Raw genomic sequence first — 25,131 nt, 5'->3', positions numbered from 1 at the left:
AAGTAAGGACAGTGTATTTTATTTTATTATTCAATGTAATATCTCACACAATTGGGAATGAACTAAACCATTTTTAGTAAACAAACTTGCTCCTTTGATGTCAGTGGGAGTTTTAAAGTGTTTCTCCTGATCCTGGTCTCTCTACATGGATAGACAAGGAAGCAGCTGCTGGGTCATCAAGGAGCCAGAACAATTCCCCCTTTGTTGGGGCAACACGAGCAGCTGGATAAACAGAACCTTCTCTACCCTCCAGGACCTCCTGCAAAACAAGGTGGGGCATTACAATAGGGACTGCATTAACAAATAACATGATTGCATGAATTTTAAATCTAATCGGTATTTAAACCACGAGTTGTGTTCCTTACAACTTCATTTATTTAAATTAAATAAAAACACATTTGCTGATAAAGTTGAAATATTTGTTCTTGTTCTTTTCAAGAGTTTCATTTACTAGCCCTCTTTAATAGGGGATATGTTGTGAAAAAAGCTAAAAAAAAAAAGTCCTTCATTATGATGACCACAAGAGGATGACTCTTAGCTAAACTAAAATAGTTGTCTTTATAGTGTGGCTACATTGCAACCAACCAACACAACAAATACATATCTGAAGTCAGATTCACTACCTGCTTCCAACAACTGTTTTAGGAAAGACATATGATGATTCAATATAGTTACAAACTTTCCACGTTTTAAAATACTTCAATTACCAATTATCTTTTGACTATTACCTTCAAAACTTGTGCTTTGCTGCCTCCTGTTGATACAAAAGACACACAGCGTGCAGCGTTCACCACTGGAAAAGTCATTGTGACACGTTGAGGGGGTGGTTTGGGGGAGTCACTGATGGGGGCCACTATCTTCTTGTTCTCCTGAGTAATGTGTTTAATCCAAAACATTTATATTATTCTCCAAAATATGTCTACACAACAGGTGTAGCTCTAAAATGTTTTTCTCAACATGAAACAAAGTAGCTGAACAACAAGAATGCTACGATGTATCCATTTAGCCATTTTTTAAAATCACTTTTACGGTTCTCACTTTACATCTGCTGTGAACAGCTCTCACCTCCAAAAGAGGGTGGTCTGGAAAAAGGGAACATGTGTGTCCATCAGGTCCCATCCCCAGGAGTAACAGGTCAAATACAGGAAACTCGTCATCTGGAAAGGCCTGTGGTTTTCAATATAGCAGTAATAAAGTAATAATTATGATTATGACACTGAAATCTAAACATATGAGACTAATTTGTACCTTTTTCAGTTTACGAGTGTAATCCTCAGCACAGTCTTGCACAGACAGAGACGAGTCAATGGTTAAGACTGCATTGTCAGGGATGTTGACCTTGGAAAACAGCTGACTCTGTTAGAAAACAAAGTGTTGGATTATAGCTAACAAGATATTGTAAGTGTATGTACCGGTAAGTTAAACATATAAAAAAAATGTTAATACAAATATACCTTGTAAAGTCCATAAGTACTTTCTGGATCATCGAAGGAAACCAGTCGTTCGTCACAAAAGCCTACCACCCATTTGCTACAGTCCAACTCGGGCAAAGCAGGCAGCTCCTTGCTAAGGATGTTCACAAGACTTCCTCCAGAAAGACCAAGTGTGAACCGGCCACGAGAGGATATGGCTTTCTCAGCCCGTGATGCCACTAAACTGGCCAGAACTGGACCCAGTTCTGCTGCAGAAGGAAAGACCACAACTCTTCTTCCAGCCATGTCAAGACTGAGTGAGTGATGATGAGGAAGAATAAAACAGACAAAAAATGCACAATAAGGAAGCAGTTACAAAACAGTATTTCTAATCGTGTAGTGTGTGCAAATGTTTTAAGAACAGTTTCCTCGGTGGTTTTTTTATGTCACCTTTAGACTAGTGCATTAAGACTGTGAACAAACATAGACTACTAACAGGACTGCAAACACAAAAAGCCTTTTCGAAACATAACGATTTACAGGATATTAAAACCAACAAGAAAACAAAAAAATCTAAACATTAGAAAGAAATTCCCTTACGTGGAAATTCGGTAGCAGATGGTTAAGACGATTTTCTTTAGCAAAATGCGTGTTTGATTTAATTCATCACTTCCTGAAACTCGGTCTCTGAATAGCCAATCACACGTTTTGTTGCATCGCAATGCATTGTGGGCAATGAAGTCTAGCAAGTGGTATCGGCTGGTACAGGTTAAAGAGAAAAGGAAAAGGACAAATCACTTCACGAGTCTTTGATATAGTGATTTAATATAACTGAGTAATGCTAAGTTAACATTTAAAAAGCTCCATATCTGCTCATTCACTTTTTTAATTGTTTCTCATTGAAATTCCACCGCCCCTCCACTAGGTGGAGACACCGTTCTTTTTAATTGAGTGGCATAGTGGGAGAGGAGAGGACTTCACGCGAGTCTTGTCATGCATGCTCCCTCCGTTTCACTGTAGTACTCTGTGGTAGCACTATACATAAACTATTAACTTCAAATTGTATTCCTGCTAACTCGCTTGTGTGGTTCTCGTGTGTCACAGAGGTCACGTAAAAATGTCGTCGGCGTTTTCTTTCCAGGCACAGCTAGTGTCCATCATGGACGCTTTATCCAAAACAGCTGTAACAGAAATTAGCAAACTGGTGGAGATCGAATCGAAAATGCTGAAAATAGAGATCTCTCGAGGACGAAACGAGATTGCCTCCCTCACTGAGAAACTGCAGCTGATGGAGAAGTTGCTCCACATGGCGCAAGGGAACAACATAAAGGAGGTGGTGTTGTTACCGACAGCAGTAAGGGACCTTCCATGTTTGGCCTCCAATAGCACAAAACCAGTTACAAAAAGGTAGGATTGTGACGATTCATTGGTTTGCATCTCTGTACTGTAATTTTGATTAGATCTCGATCATTAAATGTGCTGTCTTTTCCCTCCCTGACAATTTTTTAAAAAGTATGGCGGATCCCAGTGAAACTGTAGGGGAAAAAAGAAGTTCTTCCCCTGTGATGATACAACGTTTGTTTCACAGTGAAGAGCAAACAGCAACTGAAGTAAGTGTTGGATCATTAAGAATTAACATTATGCTTTATTATTCTGCAGTTAACTGAACATAAATATTGTATTTTTTCTCCTTTACAAAAGTCAGAGAAAGAACTACCCAAACTGAGAGTGATAAAGGAGGAGCCACCAGATTTGGATAACAGTTACACTGATCAGAACCAAACTGCTGTAAACGGTGTGTATTACCCTCAGTAATCTAACTAGATTTTGAATTGTGCATGATGGACAAAGTAATACAAAACACAAGCTCTGCATATTATTAAGGTAGATCCTTAAATGGATTCAGAAAACACTATTATTGTTGCCCCATCCTAATGTTTATTTGATTTTTGCCATAAAACTAATATACCAAGAAGGATTAAACCTTCAGCATCATCACATATAAATGTCATCACCGTAGTTTGTAAATTACTTTTTGACCAAATTTGAATTAACTTTTGATATGTTCATTTGCTTTCAACAGGAGTGGAAGCTTTTACAGACATCCAAAAGAGTCCAGATGTGAGGCAGAATCCCAAACCCACTGCAGAACACCACCAACCGGTTTTTACCAGTGACCTTGTGACTCTAAGCCAGCAGTCTCTCCCAAAACCATGGAGCAGTGAAACCCATTGGAGTTCACAATTTCCAGCAGCAAAGACTAATCCAGGGGAAAGTGCAGCTCAAAATGTTCCAGTTCAAAGTGTTGCTTCTCAAAGCATTAATGTTCTAAGGAATACAAAACTTCACAATTACCGGAACTCGGTTGCAAAGCGGTTTGGGTGCTTGCACTGTGGTAAGAGTTTCAGATGTTTCAGTCAGCTTGAAATCCACCAGAGAAGCCACACAGGAGAAAAGCCATTCAGATGCACCTTGTGTGGAAAGCGGTATGCCCAAAAAGGGCATCTGTACACACACCAGCGCACACACACTGGTGAGAAGCCTTATCGCTGTTTGGTTTGTGGAAAGGGCTTCATTCAGAAATGTACCCTTGATATGCATCAGCGCACTCACACTGGGGAAAAACCTTTTGTTTGTGGCAAGTGTGGCAAAGGTTTTACAAAGAATTGTAATTTAAAGAAACATCTCTCAGTTCATTTAGATCCTTGTTTGAATTTCTATGAGAATGCATTGAGTGGAGAATTCCTTAATGGAACTTCTTAAAATCAGAAATCGCCAGTAACTTAACATTTTAGTTTGATTCAAAGATCTTGTGAAAAATAAAGTTACTATTGCCTCGTGTTTGAGTTCATGCGACTTTGTTTTGCTGTTAATATGTTCAATGCAGTTTGAGTACATGCTTGTGTGACTTTCCATGGTTCCGGGGAATCATTTTAGCCACTTTTTAGTGTGGCAAAAACATGATCCTAGGTTTTAACCAGGAGATTTTTATGCAAGTCAATTGCAGTGACTTACACAATATGCATGTTGTTGGGATTACATGAATTCGGATCTTCCCACTCCCTTTCAATGAATTAGTCAAAAACATAAACATAATAGAGGTGGAATTATGTAAGAATGCTTCCTCCCGCTCCCTTTCAAGCATTCAATGAAACTACTTGACAAAGTTCATATTTAATTAATGCAGTGGGTCATGTATGCATTATACGTCCAATTAAGAGTAATTAAAATGGCATAGTTTGCCTGCAAATGCATTGATGTGTTTTTTTCACTTTTAGTTTTAATTGTTTGAAATAAACCGATTCCAATGCCACAATAAATTCTGAAAGACAATTATAAATTTTAGATCATTATATGCTAACTTAAAGTCATGTTTTCCAGAAAAAAGAAAACCTCTCTCATTATGACTTTCAATAAACTTATCTATTAATACAAAGATTATTTGCTCAAATTCCTATTAGTACACTAATAAACTTTTTTTTTTACTGCAACCAAGCAACTAGCAACAGTAAAGTTTACCTTGAAGGATAGTAAGTTGCTCTTATCTTGGACTAAATACACTGAAAATGATTTTATGATAGATTTGGTGTGTTTTGTTACTCTTCCAAAAGTGTGAAAGGAAAATGCATCAATCATTCAACACCTCTACACACAGATTTATTACTTTTTTAAATTAAAAAACACAATTTACTAATAATTTCAGTGGTAAAGTTGCAGAGTAATAAGTATAGTTTAAGAAAATATTATCTTTCATTTTTTCCCCTTTTCTGGTGCTGTGTTTTGCTTCTCTGTGTTTTCTGGTTGGCTGTAATAAGGATTCATTTTTCTTGCTTTCATGAGTGTTATATAAAATTAGTAAAACAAATAATATTTTCTAATGAAGGATGTTTGATGAGGTTTCTTCTCTCTCCCCTACAGTGCCTAATAACTTTGGCCAGGAACAGCAGAATCTCTGAACAGAGGTTGACAAACATTCATTCTGTCTTGTGGTAGTGTCCGCCGAGAGTTTGGAAGGTTGTGAGTTCAAATTCAGGGTCAAGTCATACAAAAGACTCTAAAAACAGGACCCAATGGCTGTTTGACACTCTACATTAAGAGGTTGTATTTGGGGGGTTAAACCACCGAATGTTTCTCGAGCACAGCTCACCGCTCTCTCAGGGGATGGAACAAATTTCAAACATGAGGTGTGTGACAGCTAATGGGACTTTAACTTTAACTTGTTTACCTTATTGCTTGATACAATATGAGTATATTTAGTGCAGTAGCCGCTTTGTTATCACTGAGAAAAACAAAAGTGTTATAATCATCTTACCGTGATCAGGGTCAAGGAGTTGTGGGGTGCTGGTACATGGAGAAAGCCTCCTCTTTTTCCTAGCAGTCACCCCTGTATTGCATTGTAACTTTCTCTTTCTGAATATGGCCCCATCATCTACAGCTGAAGATGACAGTTCTCGGACCACAGCGTTGAAAGGCTCTGGGAAAAAAAGTAACACAACATTGAGGATTGTTAGGACACACAAGCTTGAAAATAGCTTCACTTAAGGGTCGTTTGGATCAAAACAACAGGTGGAGATGCAGAGTTACATCTATAACCTGATTGTGGCATCTCTGCAGGGCTAGGTGGCTGAGCATCACATAGCTGGGATTGAGGAGCAGCAGCTCCAGCTGTCCTCTCTCCTCCTCCGTCTGCTGGTGATGGTGAGGTGATCCAACGGTAGTTGTTTTTGTGGTAATACACCGAAGTGGGGGAGACTCGTCTCAAGACATCGACCATTGCTGGCCAACCCTGGTCCTCAAAAGCCACAACCCTGCCTGTCTTCCAGTCCTCCCTAACCAGCTGGGCACACAAACATGTATTCTCTTATGAATAAGTTATATATTTAAAATATAATTACATTTCAGAACCCATTCTATAATGACAAATCACGATTTATTTTAAAGTAATCCTTAAAAACAGCCTTTTAAAGGCCACAATAATATTTTTAAATGTTAAGAAAGATATTGTCAAGGGTATTTGTATAGTGAATTAATTCAGTTACGTTGTTTGATTGAAAAAACACTTCTATAAATTCCTCTTATTTGTCAAATTAGATATTTTTCTAATCTTATTTTGATACACAATCATCAGAGGACTTTTTGAAAATGAAATGTCAAATACCATTTCTTTATCGTTTTAATGAAGTGTCAGAATGAGCAGTGTTGAAGAAGAAATAAAAAATAAATAAATTATGAGACACATATGTTTGCATAAATAACATACTTCTAATAAGAAAATGATGATCTGTTTAATGAACTTCGCATCCATACATGGTTTTAAGCGCCCCCCTCTCCCCTCTGTTTACAATGTTGCCCCCTCGCGTTCGCCCGAAACGGTTGTGAGCGAGGATGCAGTTTCCCAGAAGCCCTTTCGGCACAGCTGTACCCACATATCTGAACAAAATCGCGGCCGTTTCTGTTGGGTTTTGAGCTAAACAGCCACACAAATACTGAGCTTCTTTGGAAAGATGATGTGCGACACCACCAACCGGAGCTTCCGAACGCAGCTCGCCGTGATTCTGGACAAGTTAACGAAGGCGGCTTTGGTTGAAATCAGCAATCTGGCGGATGAATGCTCTTCCGTCCTTCGCACCGAGATTTCCCTGCACAAGACGGAGAACGAGGCTCTGAAGAAGAGATGTTACTCACTGGAAGTGCAGCTCAGTGCCGCAAGGGAGGCGCAGACCTACCCTGCAGACGCCAACAGCGGTGTCAGCTGCAGGCAACCTACAGGTCTGAAGCTGGGGAGGATCCCCAGGCTGCCACACCACAGCTTCTGTTTACAGCCTCCAGTTACTGTTAAATAGAGAGGTCTATGGGTGTATGCATTTGTCTTTGTTTACATTTCATATGGCTGACTTGTTATTTCTAGATCAGCAGCACTGTGCTCCAGCCATTGAAGGAGTGTTTGGGAAAGACTGGTGCATGGACCTCTGGAGAGAAGAAAGGCTTCCACCTCAAAGAAGACCACCTATGGATGTTGGTCTTATGGCAGGCACAGACCCACAGGTCAGGCTATGGGTTTATATCTGGATTCAAGTCACACTGTGCAGAAATGTTGTATTTATAGCTTCTTTTCTATGTAGGCAATTGACATGATGGCAAGGGAGCCCGACCTCATCTTTGTCAAGGAGGAAACATATGATGATCATCCTATCAGTCAACAGCTGAGGCACACTGGGTGCAGAAAAAGTGAGTTCTTATTGTAATCAAACAAAAGTCCGTTTTTAAAGTTCGATCACCTTTTGATCTATTTTAGAAGCATTCCCAGTGGTCTTTTATTTATGATTTTGCTGTTTTTTACCAAAAAAACCCTACAAACTGTCATTTTCTAGGACGCAGTTTCTGCAGAGCGGTGAGAGTTCATTAAAAATTTGTCTCTGAATTTTGGGTGGGACTGTTGCCGCAGAGTAAACCTGCCCTCATTTTTCTATCATCCCTTTGTTTAAACGCTCTCCTGCTAGCTTGCAGTCCCTCACAACCCCAGTGTGATATTGGAAGAATAGAGCGGAACCTGCCTACTGTAGAACCTACGTATAACTGCAAGCCTTTTTAAACGAGCTTAATTCACCACAATTAGAATAAGAAAATACCATCAAAAACAGAATTTTCATTAGAGTGGGTTTTTAAAGTCCTGATGCCGATTTATGTGGATGCATTTATTTTCATCCTGCAGTTGCGGGCATGTGCGAAGATGACGGCATGCTTCATAGAGCTGTCACCGAAATGCAGCTTTCCTCCGGAGAACAAACCAACTTCCCCATGACATCTGAAAGTCAGATGCAACAACGCACCCAGGCACCAATCATAGACAAGCTACTCGACGATGCAACAATGAGCACGCTGGTTGACCACCACAATCTACCCTCAGCCACCCTGGAACACTCGGACTACACAAACAGCATCCACATGAACTCAACCAAAGAGTTCACTCTACAGCCGAAACCTCTGAAAACAACAAAGCGCTTTGAGTGTTTGTTCTGTGGAAAAATCTTCAACTACCTGAGTAGTCTGAAAGTCCACATTAGGCGACACTCTGGTGAAAAGCCTTTCAGCTGCTCTGTGTGTGGGAAACGCTTTGCTCAAAAGACGTACCTAAAATTGCACCAGCGTGTGCATTCTGGGGAAAAGCCTTACAGCTGCCCCAGCTGCGGCAAAAGTTTTTCACAGAAAAGCTCTCTTAACATCCACCTTCGAACACACACTGGTGAAAAACCTTACAGCTGTGTGGACTGTGGCAAATGTTATGCTTATAAATACGGTTTGAATCATCACCAATGCTTCAATTGGCTGGTCAAACCAGAGGCATTTGAAAGAGGTGGCGTTGGTCTTGATCAGAGCAGTTCAGCATGTGCCAACATAACTATTTAAACTTTGATACAAATGAAATAAAAAAACAACAACATCCATTTGAAATTCAACCTTGTCAATAGAAAATTGCATAAAGCACCACTTTCTCCTAAAACCACACTTTGCTATGGGAGACAGGGCTTTCAAATGGTCTTTCTATAGAATGACCTTTCATTCTACCTAAATCTAACGATTACAAACTCTGTTAAAGGGCCTTTATCATGCTATTCGTAAGCCTTTCAGAGCAAACCATATATATATGATAATATATTACCTTTGGCACATTAAAGAACATAAAAAAAAGTTATTTTCACAATTTTATTTTCCTATCCAGAAGTAAGAAGGCTTCAATCTCTGTTTTTTGTGAGGAATGAAGACTATAATACACTTAAAAGCTCAAAAAAATTGATTGTGCATGATATAGGCCCTTTAAACATTATTTTAAAGGAATTAACTTGTTTTTTAAGAAATGTCTATCTTTTTATTTTGTCTTTAAATTGTTACACTGCCGATTGGATCTTTTATACCATTGTAGCAGTTTTGAGATTTCTTTATAATGGAAAATGCATTATAAAGTTATATTCACTAGGCTTCATTTAAACAATTTACCACACCTCTAGCAATTAGAACATGTAAAGAAATTAAATATCAATGCAAACTCGTTACCTCCATGTCATCCATGCATGCCAATATACCTCATATCTTAAAACACAAAAGGCCTGTCTTGAAAAATGCCAAAAATAATTCCTCTGGGAAGGTAATCCACAGTTTGCACACAAGTAGCATAAACCTTTAAAACTACCTCTTGGAAAAAGAAAAAGAAGTTTTTTCTTCATTGGCCTGGTGTTGACATTGATTTTCTTTTTCAGAAGCCATATGTTTTGTTTTGCATTCAAATGAAATTAAATGTTTGTGTTACATTCTATTTATATTAGGTCATGGCAAAATTATTGTAGTCTAAATGGTGTTGCTGTTTGAATAAACATTTATGGTTACCTCATAAGCTGTGTGGGTAGCAAGCATTTTTATTCATAACATTTAATGTATCCTATTTATAAATTAAGTGAAAATATTTCAACAATTTTATAAGTCGTATTAAAAGTCAAGTTTTCAACATCCAAGTCTGCAATTTTCTGTTAATGAAAGTTTTCGTCTTCATCGTAATCTTCACAGTCTGAAGTATTTCAGCATATGGCCATGGTATTTTTCATTATAATAGTTCAACTAACACTGTAAATAATCGTTTGTAATGTTATTAATGCTTTTATACTTCTCTCATATATTTATTCCATTTTCTGTTACATATGATTATGTTTCTATTAAAAGATGGAGTCCCAGTCCCAGTGACCAAGAAAAATATGATTTCAAAGGAGGCACGCATAAAACGGAAGCTTTTATTAAACACGGGAACCTATTTTGATGGTAAAAATAAAAGCATCTAGGTGGGGTTCAGTTTCTTGCTCGAGGCCACTGCACCACCGTATTTTCACAAAATTGAAAGCACAATACAGTAAATAGTTACAACATGACAGCAGCAGTTAACAGTACTGTAATGAAGCTCCACATCCACTGTTTTTAAATGCCTTCAGTATTTCTGTCATCCACAATCTCACGATGAAAGTATGACATTAAATGATTGTTAAGGCTCACCTTTTGAGTGAAAGTTCTTCCACATTTATCGCACCTGAATGGTCTTTCCCTGGCGTGGAAGCGCAGATGGCAATTCAGGTTGCCTTTCTGCGTAAAAGTTTTTTCACAAAATCTGCACCTGTGAGGGTTTTCTCCAGTGTGGACTACATAATGAACCCTGAGATCTGACGGGTGGTTAAACGTCTTCCCGCACACTTTGCAACACTTGCTGCTTGTTTGAGAGAAGGCGGCAGCACACAACTGTGAGAGTCCAGCTTCATTTGTTGAGGAAAATGCTGCTTGCAAATATTGCAGAAGTTAGATTTATGTGACTTCATGTGGCGAGTAAGAGTTCCCATGTGAAAGAAGGTTCTGAAACATATTTTACAAGGAAACTTGTCTGCATTTGTCTTGGTGGTTTCTACACACAGCACACCAGCATCATCATTGGTCGTAACGTTTTCAGCGCTGTTGATATCTAAGGGCAGCTGGTTGTCGTTATTGAGTGCAGCAGAAGTGTTTTTTGCTGGTTCTTGCTGCGTTTCTTGAACAAACTGGACATCGTCGTCATCTTCTTCTTCAACTGGAATGATGTGAACGCTGAAGGTCTCTTCTGTATTGTTGAAGAGCAATAACTGCACAGCTGCTTCTTCAGGACCAACTGCAACCAGCTCTCTGTTTTGGTCAAATGATAAGCCGCCATTGCTGTCATCCACGGAAAGCTGTTGTGGTTCCTCAGCTATGTCTTGCTTATGTTCTGTTGGAAAAAAGGTAAAAATGTAAATACTCAGACAGTAGCTCATGCCACTAATTGTTTCATGTCCCTCTCCGCCCTCGCCTAACCTTCAGTGGTGTCCATCTGCTGCGGAAAGTCGGCGGCAACATTTTGCACGTAATCCCCTGCTTTGTTCTCATGTCTGGTAATGTGATCATCCCCCAATGCTGCAGACTGGAAAAATGACACACAAAAAAGGGAAATGTATTTTTGGAAGACTAACAATGCATTTTAATTTGACACAAGAGTGAAACAAACCAGATTAGCTGTCAACCTGTGATGGAATCCAAAATTGGATTTTTTAATAAAAAATAAAATAGTTAATTAAGTGTCTGAATTTTTCTTAATAATAAAAAATGACTGAGATATTTTATTATTTGCAGTGTTTTAATTATGAATAATTTGTTTTGATATTGCAGGTGTGGTACTTTTAAACAATACTATCATAAATTAAAGGAACCGCACTTACAAATAACATTGAAATGATTATACAATCACATTAATTGCCATCATCTCGGGTGATTTGTAGTTCAAATTCTTGACTAGACTGTAATTATATCCTTGGAAGACTTTTAAAGTGTAAAAATAAAGTAAATTGCTTAAGATAAAAATGTTTGCTAAATACTATGAAAAGTAAGATAATGAGTTTAATATATTAAATTTAGAATAAACTTTCCTTGAAACCTAGTATGATTGCATCAAATACAAATATGCATCAACAAATTTCAACATTTGAGCATCTTTCTCGCCTTATCAAATGACTGTGGAGAATCTGCGCATCTCTTCAGGCTTTGTTGTGGGTCTCTGTCTTTCTTTCCACAGGTTCATATATACCAATCACTGCCAAAGATTCCCTCTATATGCCGAGAATCTGACGTAAAATATGAAAAGGCAAGAAATTCATTAGCAGGAATATCTAAGAAGTGATTCCAAGGTGCATTTATTTACAAACGATGTCCGAGCAAAACTCTGAGTGATCCAACAGTGAACATCCTCGTCTCTGTAGCAGTCGGTTTGTATACCAACACTCCGACATGCTGTGATCAACTTAGGCGGCTCGCTTTTCACGACAGTTCGGATTTGAGACTGTTTACTTTTTCAGCCAGTGCTGAATTTGTCGATAAAAGTCGAGATAACTCCATCCTAGTCTCAGCGGAGTCTTCATCCACCAGTTTGCAGACCTGAGTCAGAGCACATTGGCCATCCTATAATTATCTCTGATGGACGAGAGCCGTGTTTGAAAATACATTTTTTGGCACGCCATCTTTGTTAAAGAGTCGAACAGAAGCTCTCACTAATAGAAAAAATGTAAAATAAAATCTGCAAATAATAAATGCTGTTTAAAGTAATCAGATACATAATAATTCGGCAGCATGTAGCCAATGAAGCTAATTTGAGCTAACGGTGCTTGTTCAGCGGGACTCCATTCAAAGTTGCAAAAATGACGTATTTCCGGCGGATACAACTGGTCAGCTGCTTCAATGTTGAAAAAAAGACTTCCTGGATAGCAACAGAGAACAGAAATTTGAGGCCAACTGCAACATATTAACATAAATGAAAGACACTGTCGGCCCGGACGTCATAAGCTTGGATCCACGACAACTTCAGGTGCGAAAATGAACGCCGAGAAGGACTTTACTCCGCTCACCCCGAACATCGTCAGGGCTCTGAATGATAAACTGTACGAGAAAAGGAAAGTCGCCGCATTGGAAATAGAGAAGCTCGTGCGGGAGTTTGTGGCGCAAAACAACTCAACTCAAATTCGACATGTGATCCAGATTTTGGCGTCGGAGTTTGCCCTCTCCCAGCACCCCCACAGTCGGAAGGGGGGTCTCATCGGACTGGCAGCCTGCTCCATCGCTCTGGGGAAGGACTCAGGTCTGTATCTGAAGGAGCTCATTGAGCCTGTACTCACGTGCTTCAATGACTCAGACAGCCGCCTGCGCTACTACGCATGTGAGGCCCTCTACAATATCGTTAAGGTGGCCCGGGGAGCCGTGCTGCCCCACTTCAACCTGCTTTTTGATGGTCTCAGTAAGCTCGCTGCAGACCCAGACCCCAATGTAAAGAGCGGATCTGAACTGCTGGACAGACTGCTGAAAGACATTGTTACAGAAAGCAACACGTTTGACTTGGTGGCATTTGTTCCTTTGCTGCGGGAGAGAATCTACTCAAATAATCAGTATGCCAGGCAGTTTATAATCTCCTGGATCCACGTCATGGAGTCGGTGCCTGACATTAATCTGTTAGACTATCTTCCAGAGATCCTGGATGGACTTTTCCAGATCCTGGGAGATAACAGCAAGGAAATTCGTAGGACGTGTGAAGTCGTACTTGGAGAGTTTTTGAAGGAGATTAAGAAGACCCCCTCCAAAGTAAAGTTTGCAGAAATGGCCAACATCCTGGTCATCCACTGCCAAGTTGCAGATGAAGCCAAGGTCACAAACGATTTGATCCAGCTGACCGCTATGACGTGGATGAGAGAGTTCATTCAACTTGCTGGCAGAGTGGTGCTCCCTTACTCCTCTGGCATCCTAACGGCAGTACTCCCTTGCCTTTCTTATGATGACCGAAAGAAAAATACCAAAGAGGCAGCAAGTGCCTGTAATAACAGTCTGATGAAACTGGTGACCCCTGAGGATGACGATGACGATGAAGAAGAGGGAAGTAAGAGCCTTGGTTCACCTTCCACAGGAGACGAGCAGCCCAAAGTGGAGGCAGATAGCAATGACATGTTGAATGCATCGCAAGAATCTACGGGCTTCAGTAACATCAGTTTCTTCACTCCAGCAAGCACTGAGAGGCCCCAGGTAAACCTGGACCTGGATGGAATTGTTCAAGTGTTGAATCGCCACCTCCATGACTCCTCCACAGGCATGATGACGCGCATAGCAGTGCTCAAGTGGCTTTACCACCTTTACATCAAGACGCCACGCAAAATGTTTCGTCACACAGACAGCCTTTTTCCCATTCTGCTTAAAACACTTTCAGATGAATCGGATGAAGTCATACTGAAAGATCTGGAAGTGTTGGCTGAAATAGCGTCGTCTCCTGCTGGCCAAACAGACCAAGCCTTCTCCTGTGACAGCACTGTCAACAACCTGGTGCTCAAAGTGCCACAGGGTCCCAAGCCAGGACAGCAGCCTAGCACAAACCCCAAAGCTGTTGACTCTTCCCCCTCCACGCCCAGCATGAACTCCTACTTTTACAAGTTCATGATTAATTTGCTTAAACGTTTCAGTTTGGAAAGGAAGCTTCTGGAGGTCAGGGGGGCTTTCATCATCAGACAGCTCTGTCTGCTGCTCCATGCAGAAAACATCTTTCACTCTATGGCAGACATCTTGCTTAAAGAAGAGGACCTTAAATTTGCTTCCACCATGGTTCAGACTCTAAACACCATCCTGCTCACTTCAGCTGAGCTCTTCGAGTTACGAAACCAGCTAAAAGACCTCCACACTCAAGAAAGCTGTACTTTGTTTTGCTGCCTGTACCGCTCATGGTGTCACAACCCCGTGGCCACTGTGTCACTCTGTTTCCTCACACAAAACTACAGGCATGCCTATGATCTTATCCAGAAGTTTGGAAATTTGGAGGTGACTGTGGACTTTCTGATGGAAGTTGACAAATTGGTTCAGCTCATCGAAAGCCCAATTTTTACCTACCTGCGCCTGGAGCTTCTAGATGTGGAGAATAACCCCTACCTAATCAAGGCGTTGTACGGCCTGTTGATGCTGCTGCCACAGAGTCAGGCCTTTCAGCTGCTGTCCCATCGTTTGCGTTGTGTTCCCAACCCGGAGCTCATGAGGACTGTAGAGGAGTCAAAGTATATGGACTCGAAGCGACAAGGAGCCAGCAAGCGTGGCTCTCACACCCAAGTGGATTACAACGAGCTCCTTCAGCATTTTGACCATGTGCAGAGCAAACATCTGGAGATCAGACACCAGCGGTCTGGGCGGGCCTCTGATCACCCAGACAGAAAGCTGATGTAAAGTTCCCGTGCCACAGTGACCTCTGATCAGTAGATGTAGTTAATAAAAAAAAATATTTATGATGGCAGAGAAGGATACTTACACTAATTCACATGCATGTTGACTAATTGACGCTTTTTGATGCCAAGATGTATTAAGTACAATCCTAACGAATAATTGCCCGAGGTGTAATTATGACAGAACCGCTTGTGTTTTGGTACTCCTCCCTATGTTGTGCAAAACTTAAAGGATTTAACAGTAAAAGTCTGATAAACTTCACACTATTAGAACCCAGAATAATTTGTTGGACCAATATATAAACATCAGCTAAAACATTTGCTTTTAATTTCCAATTTAAACTCATGCTTTGTATGAACAGCACTTCTTGTAATCATGTGTTCAGTGTTGCTGTAATCTCATGTGAGCCAGAACAGAATCTTAGGTCTTTAATCCTCAGATGACTGAACTTTGGCATTCATTCTTCATAGTCATGTTGTTACACAGCTGAGCATTTGTGCAACCTCCGTTTGCAGTGTCATGTACAATTTCTTGCATTGTCTGTTTATCAAAACCTTTTTTTTTTTTTACAAATATTTTTTTTGTGATGTTTGTTGTTTTGCACTTCTGTCATTCCCATTTGACAATAAAGTGGACTGTGGTTTTAAAAATGAGTCATCTGTTGACTGTACACAACCATTCAGCTAATTTTTGAATAGTTTGTGAAGAACATGAATGCAAAACACCTAAAGCAACAACAAAAAAGGCATTTCCTTTCAAGAACAAGAAGTAAAACCACTGTGAGAAGTGAGAAATGTACTTTAATCTATGGATCTTATGAGGCCAAAGCACGCCAATGCACGAGTATAAAAAAATAATGAGCAATGTATTGACGTAATTTTAATACACAGAATTTTTAAAGCATTTTTTACTAAAGCACCTTTCTGGTTTGTGCTGGTATGTTGGTAAAAGTAGCTGAAAACCACAGATTTCCCTTCCTCATCAATGAAAATGTTGCTAAGCGCCTGCAATGCTCACAAAGGGAACATGAACTAATGCTTATAATACCTGAACTTGACAGACTTTGCTGCTAATCAGCCTCTGCATGTGAAGCACACGTTGAGGGAATTTTTATCCTCTCTTAAGTTGATCTAGAGTCAGTCTGTTTTACAGTTTCAAATGAAGCGCATGTTCAGCTCTGTGCACCTCCCTTTCAGATTATAGAAGGATATCAAGTATAAATCGACTAATTTCTGCAGATTTCGTTTGACTCTTCCTCCATAGTATAACTAATTGATTAGTATATCAGTGATTGATGAAGACTTTTGCATTTGATTTGTGTTATTAATCTGAGGAGACTATATCCTAAATCCTAGTGAGATTTGTACTCCACTGAACAGTGTTAAATGTGAATGTGGTTCCTCAGCCGCACAGGATATCCCTTTGGTAGCAGAAGTATTAACAGTTATTTCTGAGGGATAAGATGAGACAGACTACCAGAGCCGTGGGTGGGGCTTTTTAGGTGCCAGCCTGTTTGACAGCACCATTCTAAAGAATGGCCAGCAGGCGCGTTTACTCTGAAGATGACCTTTCCTGTCCAATTTGTGGACACATTCTTAGTCAGCCCGTTGTCCTCACTTGCAGACACAGGTTCTGCAAAGACTGTCTGCAAGAGTGTTGGGACACGCAGGGCGGTGAGGACACAGATTTAAAGTGCTGCCCTCTGTGCTGGCGTCATTCCTCCATGGATCGGATAGCGGTGAGCAATGTGCTGGAGAAGGCCTGTAAATCCTTTAAAGAAGACAGAAGCAGGAATGACTCAGAAGCTTGCGGAGAGCATGGAGAAAAGCTCACGCTCTTCTGTGTGGAGGATTTAGAACCAATCTGTCATGTTTGTGGAAAATCAGCTGCACACAAGGGGCACAAACTCTATCCTATCGGGGAAGGCACTCATGACTGTAAGGTAGGCCACTGTAATGGTGCAGTGCTTCTTTTTTCACATAAAAATGTTTTTGTTTTCTGTTTCTTTGACACAATTTAATCTGAAAAAATTGCATTATTTAAGTCTTTCTGTTTTTTGAAAAAAAGTTGAGCTAAAATCATGTTTAAAAATCTAAAAAAAGAGGTTTGCTGCCATATTTATTTTATAGTTACCCATAAAAAGAATTTTCCAAAAAAGTGTTTTTGGTATATTGCAGTTTATGTAGTTCATACGCAGAGGATGAACTAACATTTATGCTGTGTTAGGGCCACAGATGGGCTTCTTACCTACCTACAGATTTTTTTATTTTCTTTTTCTGTAAATGCGGTATGCCGATGTAGAATGTGTGAAGGTTTCTTTGACAGAGTTTGTTAACTTTCTAATAATAGATTAATATATTTGGCTTCCTGTTGCCTCTGGGGTCCTGAAAGCACTGAAACTCGACTCTCACAAGGCTTCTGTGACGCGGCACTCATTCTAATGCTGACCTCTTCTGCTGACTTTAGAAACCAGGAAACCCTGAATACCAAACTCAAATGAATCTGTCATACTGTGCCAATTCAAAATTAGTATAGGCTTACACTACTGCTCATTATTTGTGTAAAATAGTAAACCTTTCAATAGTTTTGGGGTTGATTCTACTGTATTGTGGAGCTTTGCATTTAGGAGGAATGCTGGCATGGAGGAGAATGCAGAAGCTGGAAGCACCACACTGTGCTGACAGCTTGGCCACCTGCCGCTTTGACCTTGTTTTAAAAAGTTTGAACCCTTTCCACTCACATTTCAGGAAGAACTGAAGAGTGCACTCCTGCCCTTGAAAGACAAGTTACAGCTTCACAGGAAAGCAAAAACGGTGTGTGAGGAAATGGCAGAACACATCAAGGTATCATAAATCTGTGAGGTTCCAAAATCTTACATTTGGAAGAAGAGCTCATGTGAGAATTTACCTTTCGGTCCCATTTCTTTTCAGAGCCAAGCAGAACATGCTGAAAAACAAATTAAGGATGAGTTTGAAGCCCTGCACCGTTTTCTGGAGGAGCAGGAAGCTGCAAGAGTTTCTGCTTTAAAGGCTGAAGAGGAACAGAAGAACCTCATGATCAACCAAAGAATTGATGAGCTGAGCTGTGAAATAACATCTCTATCCAATACTATTAAATTAGTGGAACAGGAAATGAAGAGTCATGACATCCAGTTCCTTAAGGTAGTGATGACATTTTCACCGAACCACAAAGCTGTGCAACTTGTTTGACTGCATACAGATGTGTTAAAACTGTATTTATAATTTGTTTTCAGAATTACAAGGAAACCATAAAGAGGTAAGCTGCTTTACTTCTAAATCGTCTAAAAGTAATTATTATTTAGTTATCTTGTTTTATAGTAAAAATCTTTTTAGGAAGAATTCTGACAAACTTGTTTTTCAGGACCTGGAAAAGTTGTGATGAGCCCAAGCTGCTGTCTGGTGCTCTGATTGATGTTGCCAAACACTTGGGCTCTTTGAAATATAAAGTGTGGGAAAAAATGAAGAAGATTGTAAAATACAGTGAGTTTCTTGAGGAATAGTTTGATTGACAGGTGAACTTTTCTTAGCTAAATTCTAAGATATATTTTTTCTTTTAGCTTCAGTGATTCTGGATCCCAACACAGCTGCCAACTGCTTCATTCTCTCAGAGGATCTCACCACTATACAGAATTCTACTCAAATATTCAAGCTGCCCGACAACCCAGAGCGTTTTGACATCAGCGCTGAGACGCTGGCAGCCGAGGGCTACTCCTCTGGACGCCATAGGTGGGACGTGGAGGTGAATGACAACACATACTGGGTTTTAGGAGTTGCCAGTGAGTCCATTAACAGGAAGGGTAAACATGTGTTGACGCCAGCAGAGGGATTTTGGACGATCAGGTTTCGCAATGGAGAGCACAAAGCCTGCACAGCTCCGTGGGAGCCTCTTAATATGACAAAAAAACCTGCTGTGGTAAGAGTGGTATTGGACATGGACCGAGGGAAGGTAGCGTTTCAGGATCCCAGAGAGAGAAGCACTCTCTACACTTTCACAAACATCATCTCACCCAAAGTCTTTCCTTACTTCTGCACAGCCTGCAAAGAGCATCCACTGAAAATCCTACCAGCAAGTATTTCCTTATCTACCGAATACTGAAACGTTTGCTCAAATGTTAGCGCCACACATTAACTTACTTGTTTGAAGAATGGAAATATTTTAGTTATAATTAGTATTTTCATTATTTAAAGTAAAACTTGCCTGTACAAATACCACAACATTCAATTGAACATCTGGGTTTTTAATGAATAACATAAAAGAAATGCATTTTGAGAAATTTAATTTAAGTTACAGCAGAAGTGTATTCTAGGTCTCCAATTACAAATCACAATCATGAACATCTATATTACACTACACTGATAAGAACTGTTACACAAAAAATTATAGTGTTTCTCAGCTCCGCATAACACAAAGTCATTCTGTCATATCCACATTCATTTGGCTCCTTTCTCTAAAAATCATTTAGAATAGGAAATGCAAGTTTCATTGAAGGCACATTCAGTAATAATGTTTCTTTGCAAACCCACACCAGTGTTCCTTAAAGTTTCAACTTGACAAGTGGGATTAGTTTTCCATTGCATTAAAAAAGGAAGATCCTATGGGGTTAATATTTGAACTAGCAGCTTTTCCAACTGCATGTTGAAGTCTCTTAGCTTCAATCAAGCACACAGTGGTAATAGAAAATGACCTATACAGCATCAAATGTGCAGCAAAACATGGGTACAGTACCATGTAACAGTGTTTGTCTTGATACTACCCTTTCTGTCCTGACATGACCTGTTTCCGACTGATTACGGGTGATTTCTTCTTAGTGATGCTTGAAGGCTCTATGAGGTGTTCACTTGATTTTAAAATAAAATATCCTATCAAAAGGGCTGCTCCCACTTCATGTCCTTGTGTTAATGACACTGTGTTAAAACATTAGCTGGAGCAGAATTCTGTCTATGTGAGTAGTCTTCTCAACTCTGTTCCCAGATAGGTTAAAGTGCAGACAATGGTGCACCAAGTCTGACTGGTCCAAGCCTTTCTGTATGCATGTCCTATGCTATCTCTTTCAACAACAGTTTATTTAGCCTGTTCAACTGAGGCCTACTGGGTTTGCCTGCCAGGTCATAGGGGAATTCTTCCCTCAACTATAGCATTGTAGAGCTCCTCGTCGATAGGCTCGTATCGTCCAGCACGACTGTTCAAGTAGTAGAGCTGGTCAGTTGTGAGACGAGGATCGAACCCTTCCCTCTGCAGTCTTGTTTTCTGGATTTTGAATGTGCCTAAAAAAAAATGTTGACAAAGTCATATTATTTTGAATCCGTAAATTATTATGGAGACATTAATGAGTGATGGCGGTTCATGTGCAATGGTGGTTCTATTCACCTGTGGTGTCCACCTGTGGAGAGGTCCGTAAGAATACAGGGCGTGCATAAGAAGGAAGTGCTCGCTGGATGTTCTTTAAGAACTTGTCGCAGTCCAAACTTTCAGAGGCATCAGCAATGGCAGCCATTCCTGCCTTACCCTCCACACCTGGTGCAAAATTCACAAGAATAAGGATTACAACGGGTGAGACCCTGAAGACGCTTCAGTGTAAATAGACAGTTGTTACCTGGGACAGCCACACCATACACAGCCACATCAGTCTGATCCAGAAGATTGCTGATTATTCCCTCCACCTCAGTGGTAGAGACGTTCTCCCCTCGCCAGCGGAAGGTGTCGCCACTGCGATCGCGAAAATACATGTAGCCCAGTTCATCCATCACCAGCACATCGCCTGAAAACAGTGAAAATAGTTTTTCAACAGCCATTTAGTTTAATAAACTCACAGTTTTAGGAGGGATAACCAAACAGATCAGGTGAACTACTGAAATGACAAAGCTGGCATCACAACCTTCTAACTTCTAAATTATCTTTTAACATTTTCCAACTGTTTTTTTTTTTACAATGGGAAGAAAGGTTACCTGACATATATGCACAGTCGTTTTTCCTGAAGACATTGTGAGCGATCTTCTTCTTTGTAGCATCCTGGTTAGCGTAGCCATCAAAACGTCGCAATGGGTCCTTCTGGTCAATCCGACCTACAAGGAGCCCTGGCTCCCCTGCAAATTAAATATTGGGATTTCAGATAACCCGCAAGGCATAAAAGAACACCCTCCTTCATAAGCTACATCAGTTTGTGGTCCAGAATTTCATTACCAGGGCGGCAGGGCACACACAGGCCTCGGCTGTCCCGGAGCGGTTCCATGTTCTCCTCATTAACCCTTACCAGACGGATGGGGTACACAAAGGGAAGAATGCGACTGTTGAATCCACAGGCTCCCACCTTAAAGAGCAACACAGAACCAGATTAATACCATATCTATAACATTTTACCATTGCAGGCACATGAACCATAATCGCTAACCTTGCCGTCCATGTTAGCAATACTGCAGTTGCACTCAGTTGCTCCATAGAACTCGCCAATTTGCCTCACTCCAAAACGCTCCATAAAGGCTTCCCAAACACTCGGACGCAATCCATTCCCTATTGCCAGACGAACTTTGTGACCTTTCTCAGATGGGCGGACTGGCTGAGATAAGAGGTAACGGCAAATTTCTCCAATGTACTGCACCACCTGTCAACAGGAAGAAACGTCTTTGTTTTTTACATGACTGTTGTTTTGTAATCAGCAAACACATTTTTCTTCAGGAACTCTTAGCCCTTACAGTGCAGTTGTACTTGATGCAGTCATCCCAGAAGCGGCTGGCAGAGAACTTCCTCTTCACAACCACGGTGAGACCATGGATCAAACACTGTCCCACTCCAAGAATATTACCTGGCAAAGAACACACACACATTTAGCAACACAAACACTGAAAGTGTTGATAAAATACACGGAAGGATTTTTTTTCACACCTGCAGAGTGATAGAGGGGCAGACAGTCATAAATAATGTCTTCAGTACGCATGCGAAAGGCATAGTACCCAAAAGCAGCAATTCTGTAGTAGCTGTAAGAGGAAGTTGAGTTTTTTTTTTTTTTTTAATGTGTCACAAGCTGTACAGCAGTTGAACAACTTTAAGGAGTTTTTCAGAGCAAAAACATACCGACTGTGTACAACAATAGCAGCCTTAGGCAGTCCTGTGGTCCCAGAGGTGTAGATATAAAACAGCCGATCTGCACACAGGATTACAGAACAGTTCTGCAATTACGTACTTCAAGTTTATGTCAAGATCCTAATCAAAGGTTTACATAAGCTTGTATGAACTTATTCACATTTCATTAGCAATTAAAGGCAACTTTTCTCCACTTTCTGGTTGCAGTTTACGTGTCAATCTGAATATATATATTTACTTGGATTACATTCAGAATGCTTACCAAGTAAAAGAATGGCTAAACTAGAATTTCAAACCAAAAACACATCAGCAGGGAGAAGAAATAGGCCTTTTGTGCAAGAAATAGATCACAAAGTTCAAAATCTTACCCAGCAGCCAAAATATACTCCAAGCTAAAACAATTATGTATTACAAGACAGCTAACATTTATACAGAGATGCATAGGTATAGAAATTAATCACATGGGGACAAAGTGACTGCGTTTAGTGGCTGATAAAAAAAAAACTTCTAATTGGAAATCATCACAAGAAAGTTAAGAAGTGGTCAGCCTCTACTCACCATTCATGCCTTTAGGGGGAACACAGGGTGACGGGCTATGTCTAGGTGCAGTAGCTAAAACTGCGTCTAGTGGCTGAGCACCCAAGCAAGCCAGCATTTCTGCACTAAGCTCTCCGGTACAAAATCGTACCATGGACTGGCTGATGGCAGAGTTGACTTCCAACAAAGCTGATCAAGTTGGGAGGAAGACAGTTGATGGGAGGAAAAAGCAGAAGTTCCAAAATTTTAAAAACTGCAATAGAAAATACATGAAACATCAACAGATATTTACTTATGCTGATACATGTGATATTGTAAGATTCTAGGCTACGCTCACAATGTCCTTGATTCATGAGATTTGCACCGCTTTGACATTTCCCACCAAGCCTCTTCCAACTGTAGGTGAGGGACATGCGCTGGTAAACATTAAAAAAATTTAGAGAAGAAGAAGCCCCTCCCTGCTAGTTCAGTGTGAACACCATGGGCTAAATGTGCGTTCAAAAACCTGCGTTTAGCGGATTCTTGAACACGCCTGGTGAAGTAGCTTAAGGAATAACTGTTCACATGTTGTGTAAAACATTCTTACCATCAGCAAGCTCGGCTCCAAACACAATCGCCCGGGACCCCGATACCCCGATGCAGTGCAGAAGGGGATCACAGCGGAGGCTGAAGTTAATGAGTGCAGCTTCCACCCCAACTTTGGCCAAGCCCAGCCAAAGTGCCACCTGGAGAGGTCTGCTTTCCAAAAAGAGGGCAACGACATCCCCGGAGACCCATCCCTGACCTCTAGCCCAGTGGGCAACTGCGTTAGAGGTTTCATCCAGCTGGGTGAAGGTCCACACCTCTCCTGTGGCCTCATAGATCAATGCTGGTTTGTTTGGGTGTTGTTTTACAACCTGGGTGAAAATGGAAGGAATATTGCTTCCGTTCCGCATGTAGCGCCACAAAGCCAGCTTGACTCTGCACAGGACATACAGGCCACTGAGAAGGGAAAAACAGGAGATCACTGATGAACAAAAAGTTGACCTAAAATCAACATCCTTTCCAAACATTTCACCTACTTGATGTCTCTCGTGGCAGTCTTTGCAGCAATGTAGAAATATTTCCAGCTTCTTGCTCCCAGATACGCCCCAAGGCCTGCTGCTAGACTCCAGGACCAGGACACCCCAAAGAGACGCAGCAGCCCCAAGGACCCCAGAGAGGCAGAGACACTCGCTGCATTGTGCATTCTCGTCACGGAGAAAGAAGAAGGGTGGTCTTTTTTTTTTACACAATACTGGGTTTAAGCTGCATGGGCTTCAGATCAGAGGGGGGCTCAAGTAGTGCAGTGCAAACTGGCACACAGGCACGCAAAGAAAACTTTTTATCCTGTCACGAGCGACTAAAAATACACATTTGGTGTAAAAACACGATCTTAGCATTACATATCTACAGTTAATTCTGCTTTAATAAAAGTATCGAGCGTCAAATACCGCGTTCAAAAATGCCACAGTAGCGTAAATGTTTATGCACGACTTACCTATGAGTCAACACTGATGGGGATATCCCGGTTTTTAGCTGGTGACCTCGTCGATGATCGGCGCAACTTTCTGCTGTACTTTAGTGAAGACAAGCAGCTTTCGAAGCGCCGAAAGAAGCTGGTTTTCAGAAACCAGAAGTTTTTGTTAAGTTAGCTCCGTTAACCGCACTCAACGTGGCAGCGATGCAGTAGTTAACCGGGTTATAACGTCTAAGCGGCACAGAAATATTTCTATTAAGAGGTCATTTAGTAAAAAGACCAAGCAATACTAGATCAAAAGAGCCCGTGTTCATTAAATAACGGTAAACTGACGAGGAGCGATAAGCTGTCAGTATATCTGACTAGGTTCTGTACTCCATGTTGCACAGAGCGGTTGGCATCGAAGCCCCGCCCACCGCGGGTGTGAGCTTTGTGTAGCAGATCAGCTATTTGTTGATTTCCCCGCTTGTCAAGCAATTCTAAGTTTTGATTGGACGAATCCATCCAGCCTAAAATCCCAATCACCACTGGGAGCCGCTAAGAATGTCGGACAAATTGTAAGGACGTCGACTCGGTAGAGTCAAATAAAGGTTGTTAAATGCAGTTTGACGCTTGATTACTTTACTTATTGCCAGACATGTCTTGCCGAATGAGTTTTGCAGTTTAATTTACAAGGGGGGAAATTAAAATATTTTTAAATGAAAAGATTAAAGACCCACTCCAAACTGTGTTTTTTGTATTTAACATTGTGTCATTTTTCTCATGATGGAGGACATACAGGCTAGAAAGAAAATTAAGTTTAAAGCAGCA

The 25,131-nt window shown here is 40.6% G+C and overlaps 6 protein-coding genes across 12 annotated transcripts; 4 read left to right on the top strand and 2 right to left on the bottom strand.

The window, feature by feature from the left end:
• Positions 1 to 3: 3 nt before the first annotated feature.
• On the bottom strand, positions 4 to 13,099 carry pgls (6-phosphogluconolactonase). Of its 5 annotated transcripts, XM_078951651.1 has the most exons (11): positions 12,959 to 13,099; positions 11,952 to 12,073; positions 11,271 to 11,376; positions 10,449 to 11,184; positions 6,006 to 6,249; positions 5,725 to 5,886; positions 1,455 to 1,725; positions 1,249 to 1,356; positions 1,066 to 1,167; positions 729 to 869; positions 4 to 259 (listed from the first exon to the last, which is right to left on the bottom strand). In XM_078951651.1, exons 7-11 carry the CDS (start codon positions 1,716 to 1,718, stop codon positions 113 to 115), a joined length of 762 nt encoding a protein of 253 aa, XP_078807777.1. In that variant the 5' UTR covers positions 1,719 to 1,725; positions 5,725 to 5,886; positions 6,006 to 6,249; positions 10,449 to 11,184; positions 11,271 to 11,376; positions 11,952 to 12,073; positions 12,959 to 13,099; the 3' UTR covers positions 4 to 112. The 5 variants fall into 5 exon arrangements, with proteins under 5 accessions (XP_078807777.1, XP_011476385.1, XP_078807779.1 ...); XM_011478083.4 differs by lacking the exon at positions 11,952 to 12,073 and having other exon boundaries at positions 12,959 to 13,098; XM_078951653.1 differs by lacking the exons at positions 11,952 to 12,073; positions 12,959 to 13,099 and adding an exon at positions 12,297 to 12,385.
• Positions 2,339 to 4,250, top strand: LOC101161156 (uncharacterized). Its single transcript, XM_004071371.5, has 4 exons — positions 2,339 to 2,819; positions 2,926 to 3,022; positions 3,114 to 3,207; positions 3,496 to 4,250. The coding sequence occupies exons 1-4, from the start codon at positions 2,530 to 2,532 to the stop codon at positions 4,173 to 4,175; spliced, it is 1,161 nt and encodes a 386-aa protein (XP_004071419.1). The 5' UTR covers positions 2,339 to 2,529; the 3' UTR covers positions 4,176 to 4,250.
• LOC101164895 (uncharacterized) lies at positions 6,780 to 9,801 on the top strand. Its single transcript, XM_004071622.5, has 4 exons — positions 6,780 to 7,181; positions 7,321 to 7,457; positions 7,535 to 7,640; positions 8,125 to 9,801. Exons 1-4 carry the CDS (start codon positions 6,917 to 6,919, stop codon positions 8,817 to 8,819), a joined length of 1,203 nt encoding a protein of 400 aa, XP_004071670.1. The 5' UTR covers positions 6,780 to 6,916; the 3' UTR covers positions 8,820 to 9,801.
• On the top strand, positions 12,160 to 20,077 carry trim35-13 (tripartite motif containing 35-13). Of its 3 annotated transcripts, none has more exons than XM_078951649.1 (6): positions 12,160 to 12,274; positions 17,936 to 18,031; positions 18,119 to 18,349; positions 18,442 to 18,464; positions 18,570 to 18,688; positions 18,766 to 20,077. In XM_078951649.1, exons 2-6 carry the CDS (start codon positions 18,014 to 18,016, stop codon positions 19,302 to 19,304), a joined length of 930 nt encoding a protein of 309 aa, XP_078807775.1. In that variant the 5' UTR covers positions 12,160 to 12,274; positions 17,936 to 18,013; the 3' UTR covers positions 19,305 to 20,077. The 3 variants fall into 3 exon arrangements, with proteins under 3 accessions (XP_078807775.1, XP_011476388.2, XP_023813262.1); XM_011478086.4 differs by lacking the exon at positions 12,160 to 12,274 and adding an exon at positions 16,703 to 17,130; XM_023957494.2 differs by lacking the exon at positions 12,160 to 12,274 and adding an exon at positions 16,774 to 17,125.
• vac14 (vac14 homolog (S. cerevisiae)) lies at positions 12,394 to 15,838 on the top strand. Its single transcript, XM_004071372.5, has one exon. The coding sequence runs from the start codon at positions 12,819 to 12,821 to the stop codon at positions 15,189 to 15,191; it is 2,373 nt and encodes a 790-aa protein (XP_004071420.1). The 5' UTR covers positions 12,394 to 12,818; the 3' UTR covers positions 15,192 to 15,838.
• Positions 19,431 to 24,746, bottom strand: slc27a1a (solute carrier family 27 member 1a). Its single transcript, XM_023957493.2, has 13 exons — positions 24,343 to 24,746; positions 23,885 to 24,052; positions 23,410 to 23,804; positions 22,845 to 23,012; positions 22,278 to 22,347; positions 22,089 to 22,180; positions 21,899 to 22,008; positions 21,598 to 21,807; positions 21,390 to 21,516; positions 21,155 to 21,292; positions 20,803 to 20,967; positions 20,577 to 20,723; positions 19,431 to 20,473 (listed from the first exon to the last, which is right to left on the bottom strand). The coding sequence occupies exons 2-13, from the start codon at positions 24,049 to 24,051 to the stop codon at positions 20,316 to 20,318; spliced, it is 1,947 nt and encodes a 648-aa protein (XP_023813261.1). The 5' UTR covers position 24,052; positions 24,343 to 24,746; the 3' UTR covers positions 19,431 to 20,315.
• Positions 24,747 to 25,131: the final 385 nt, after the last annotated feature.

Source organism: Oryzias latipes, chromosome 8 (genome assembly GCF_053564925.1).
Source record: "Oryzias latipes strain Hd-rR chromosome 8, Olatipes_Hd-rR_3.1".
Classification (NCBI taxonomy): domain Eukaryota; kingdom Metazoa; phylum Chordata; class Actinopteri; order Beloniformes; family Adrianichthyidae; genus Oryzias; species Oryzias latipes.
The sequence above is the reverse complement of the archived record's forward strand: the minus strand, read 5'-3'. Positions and strand labels throughout refer to the sequence as shown.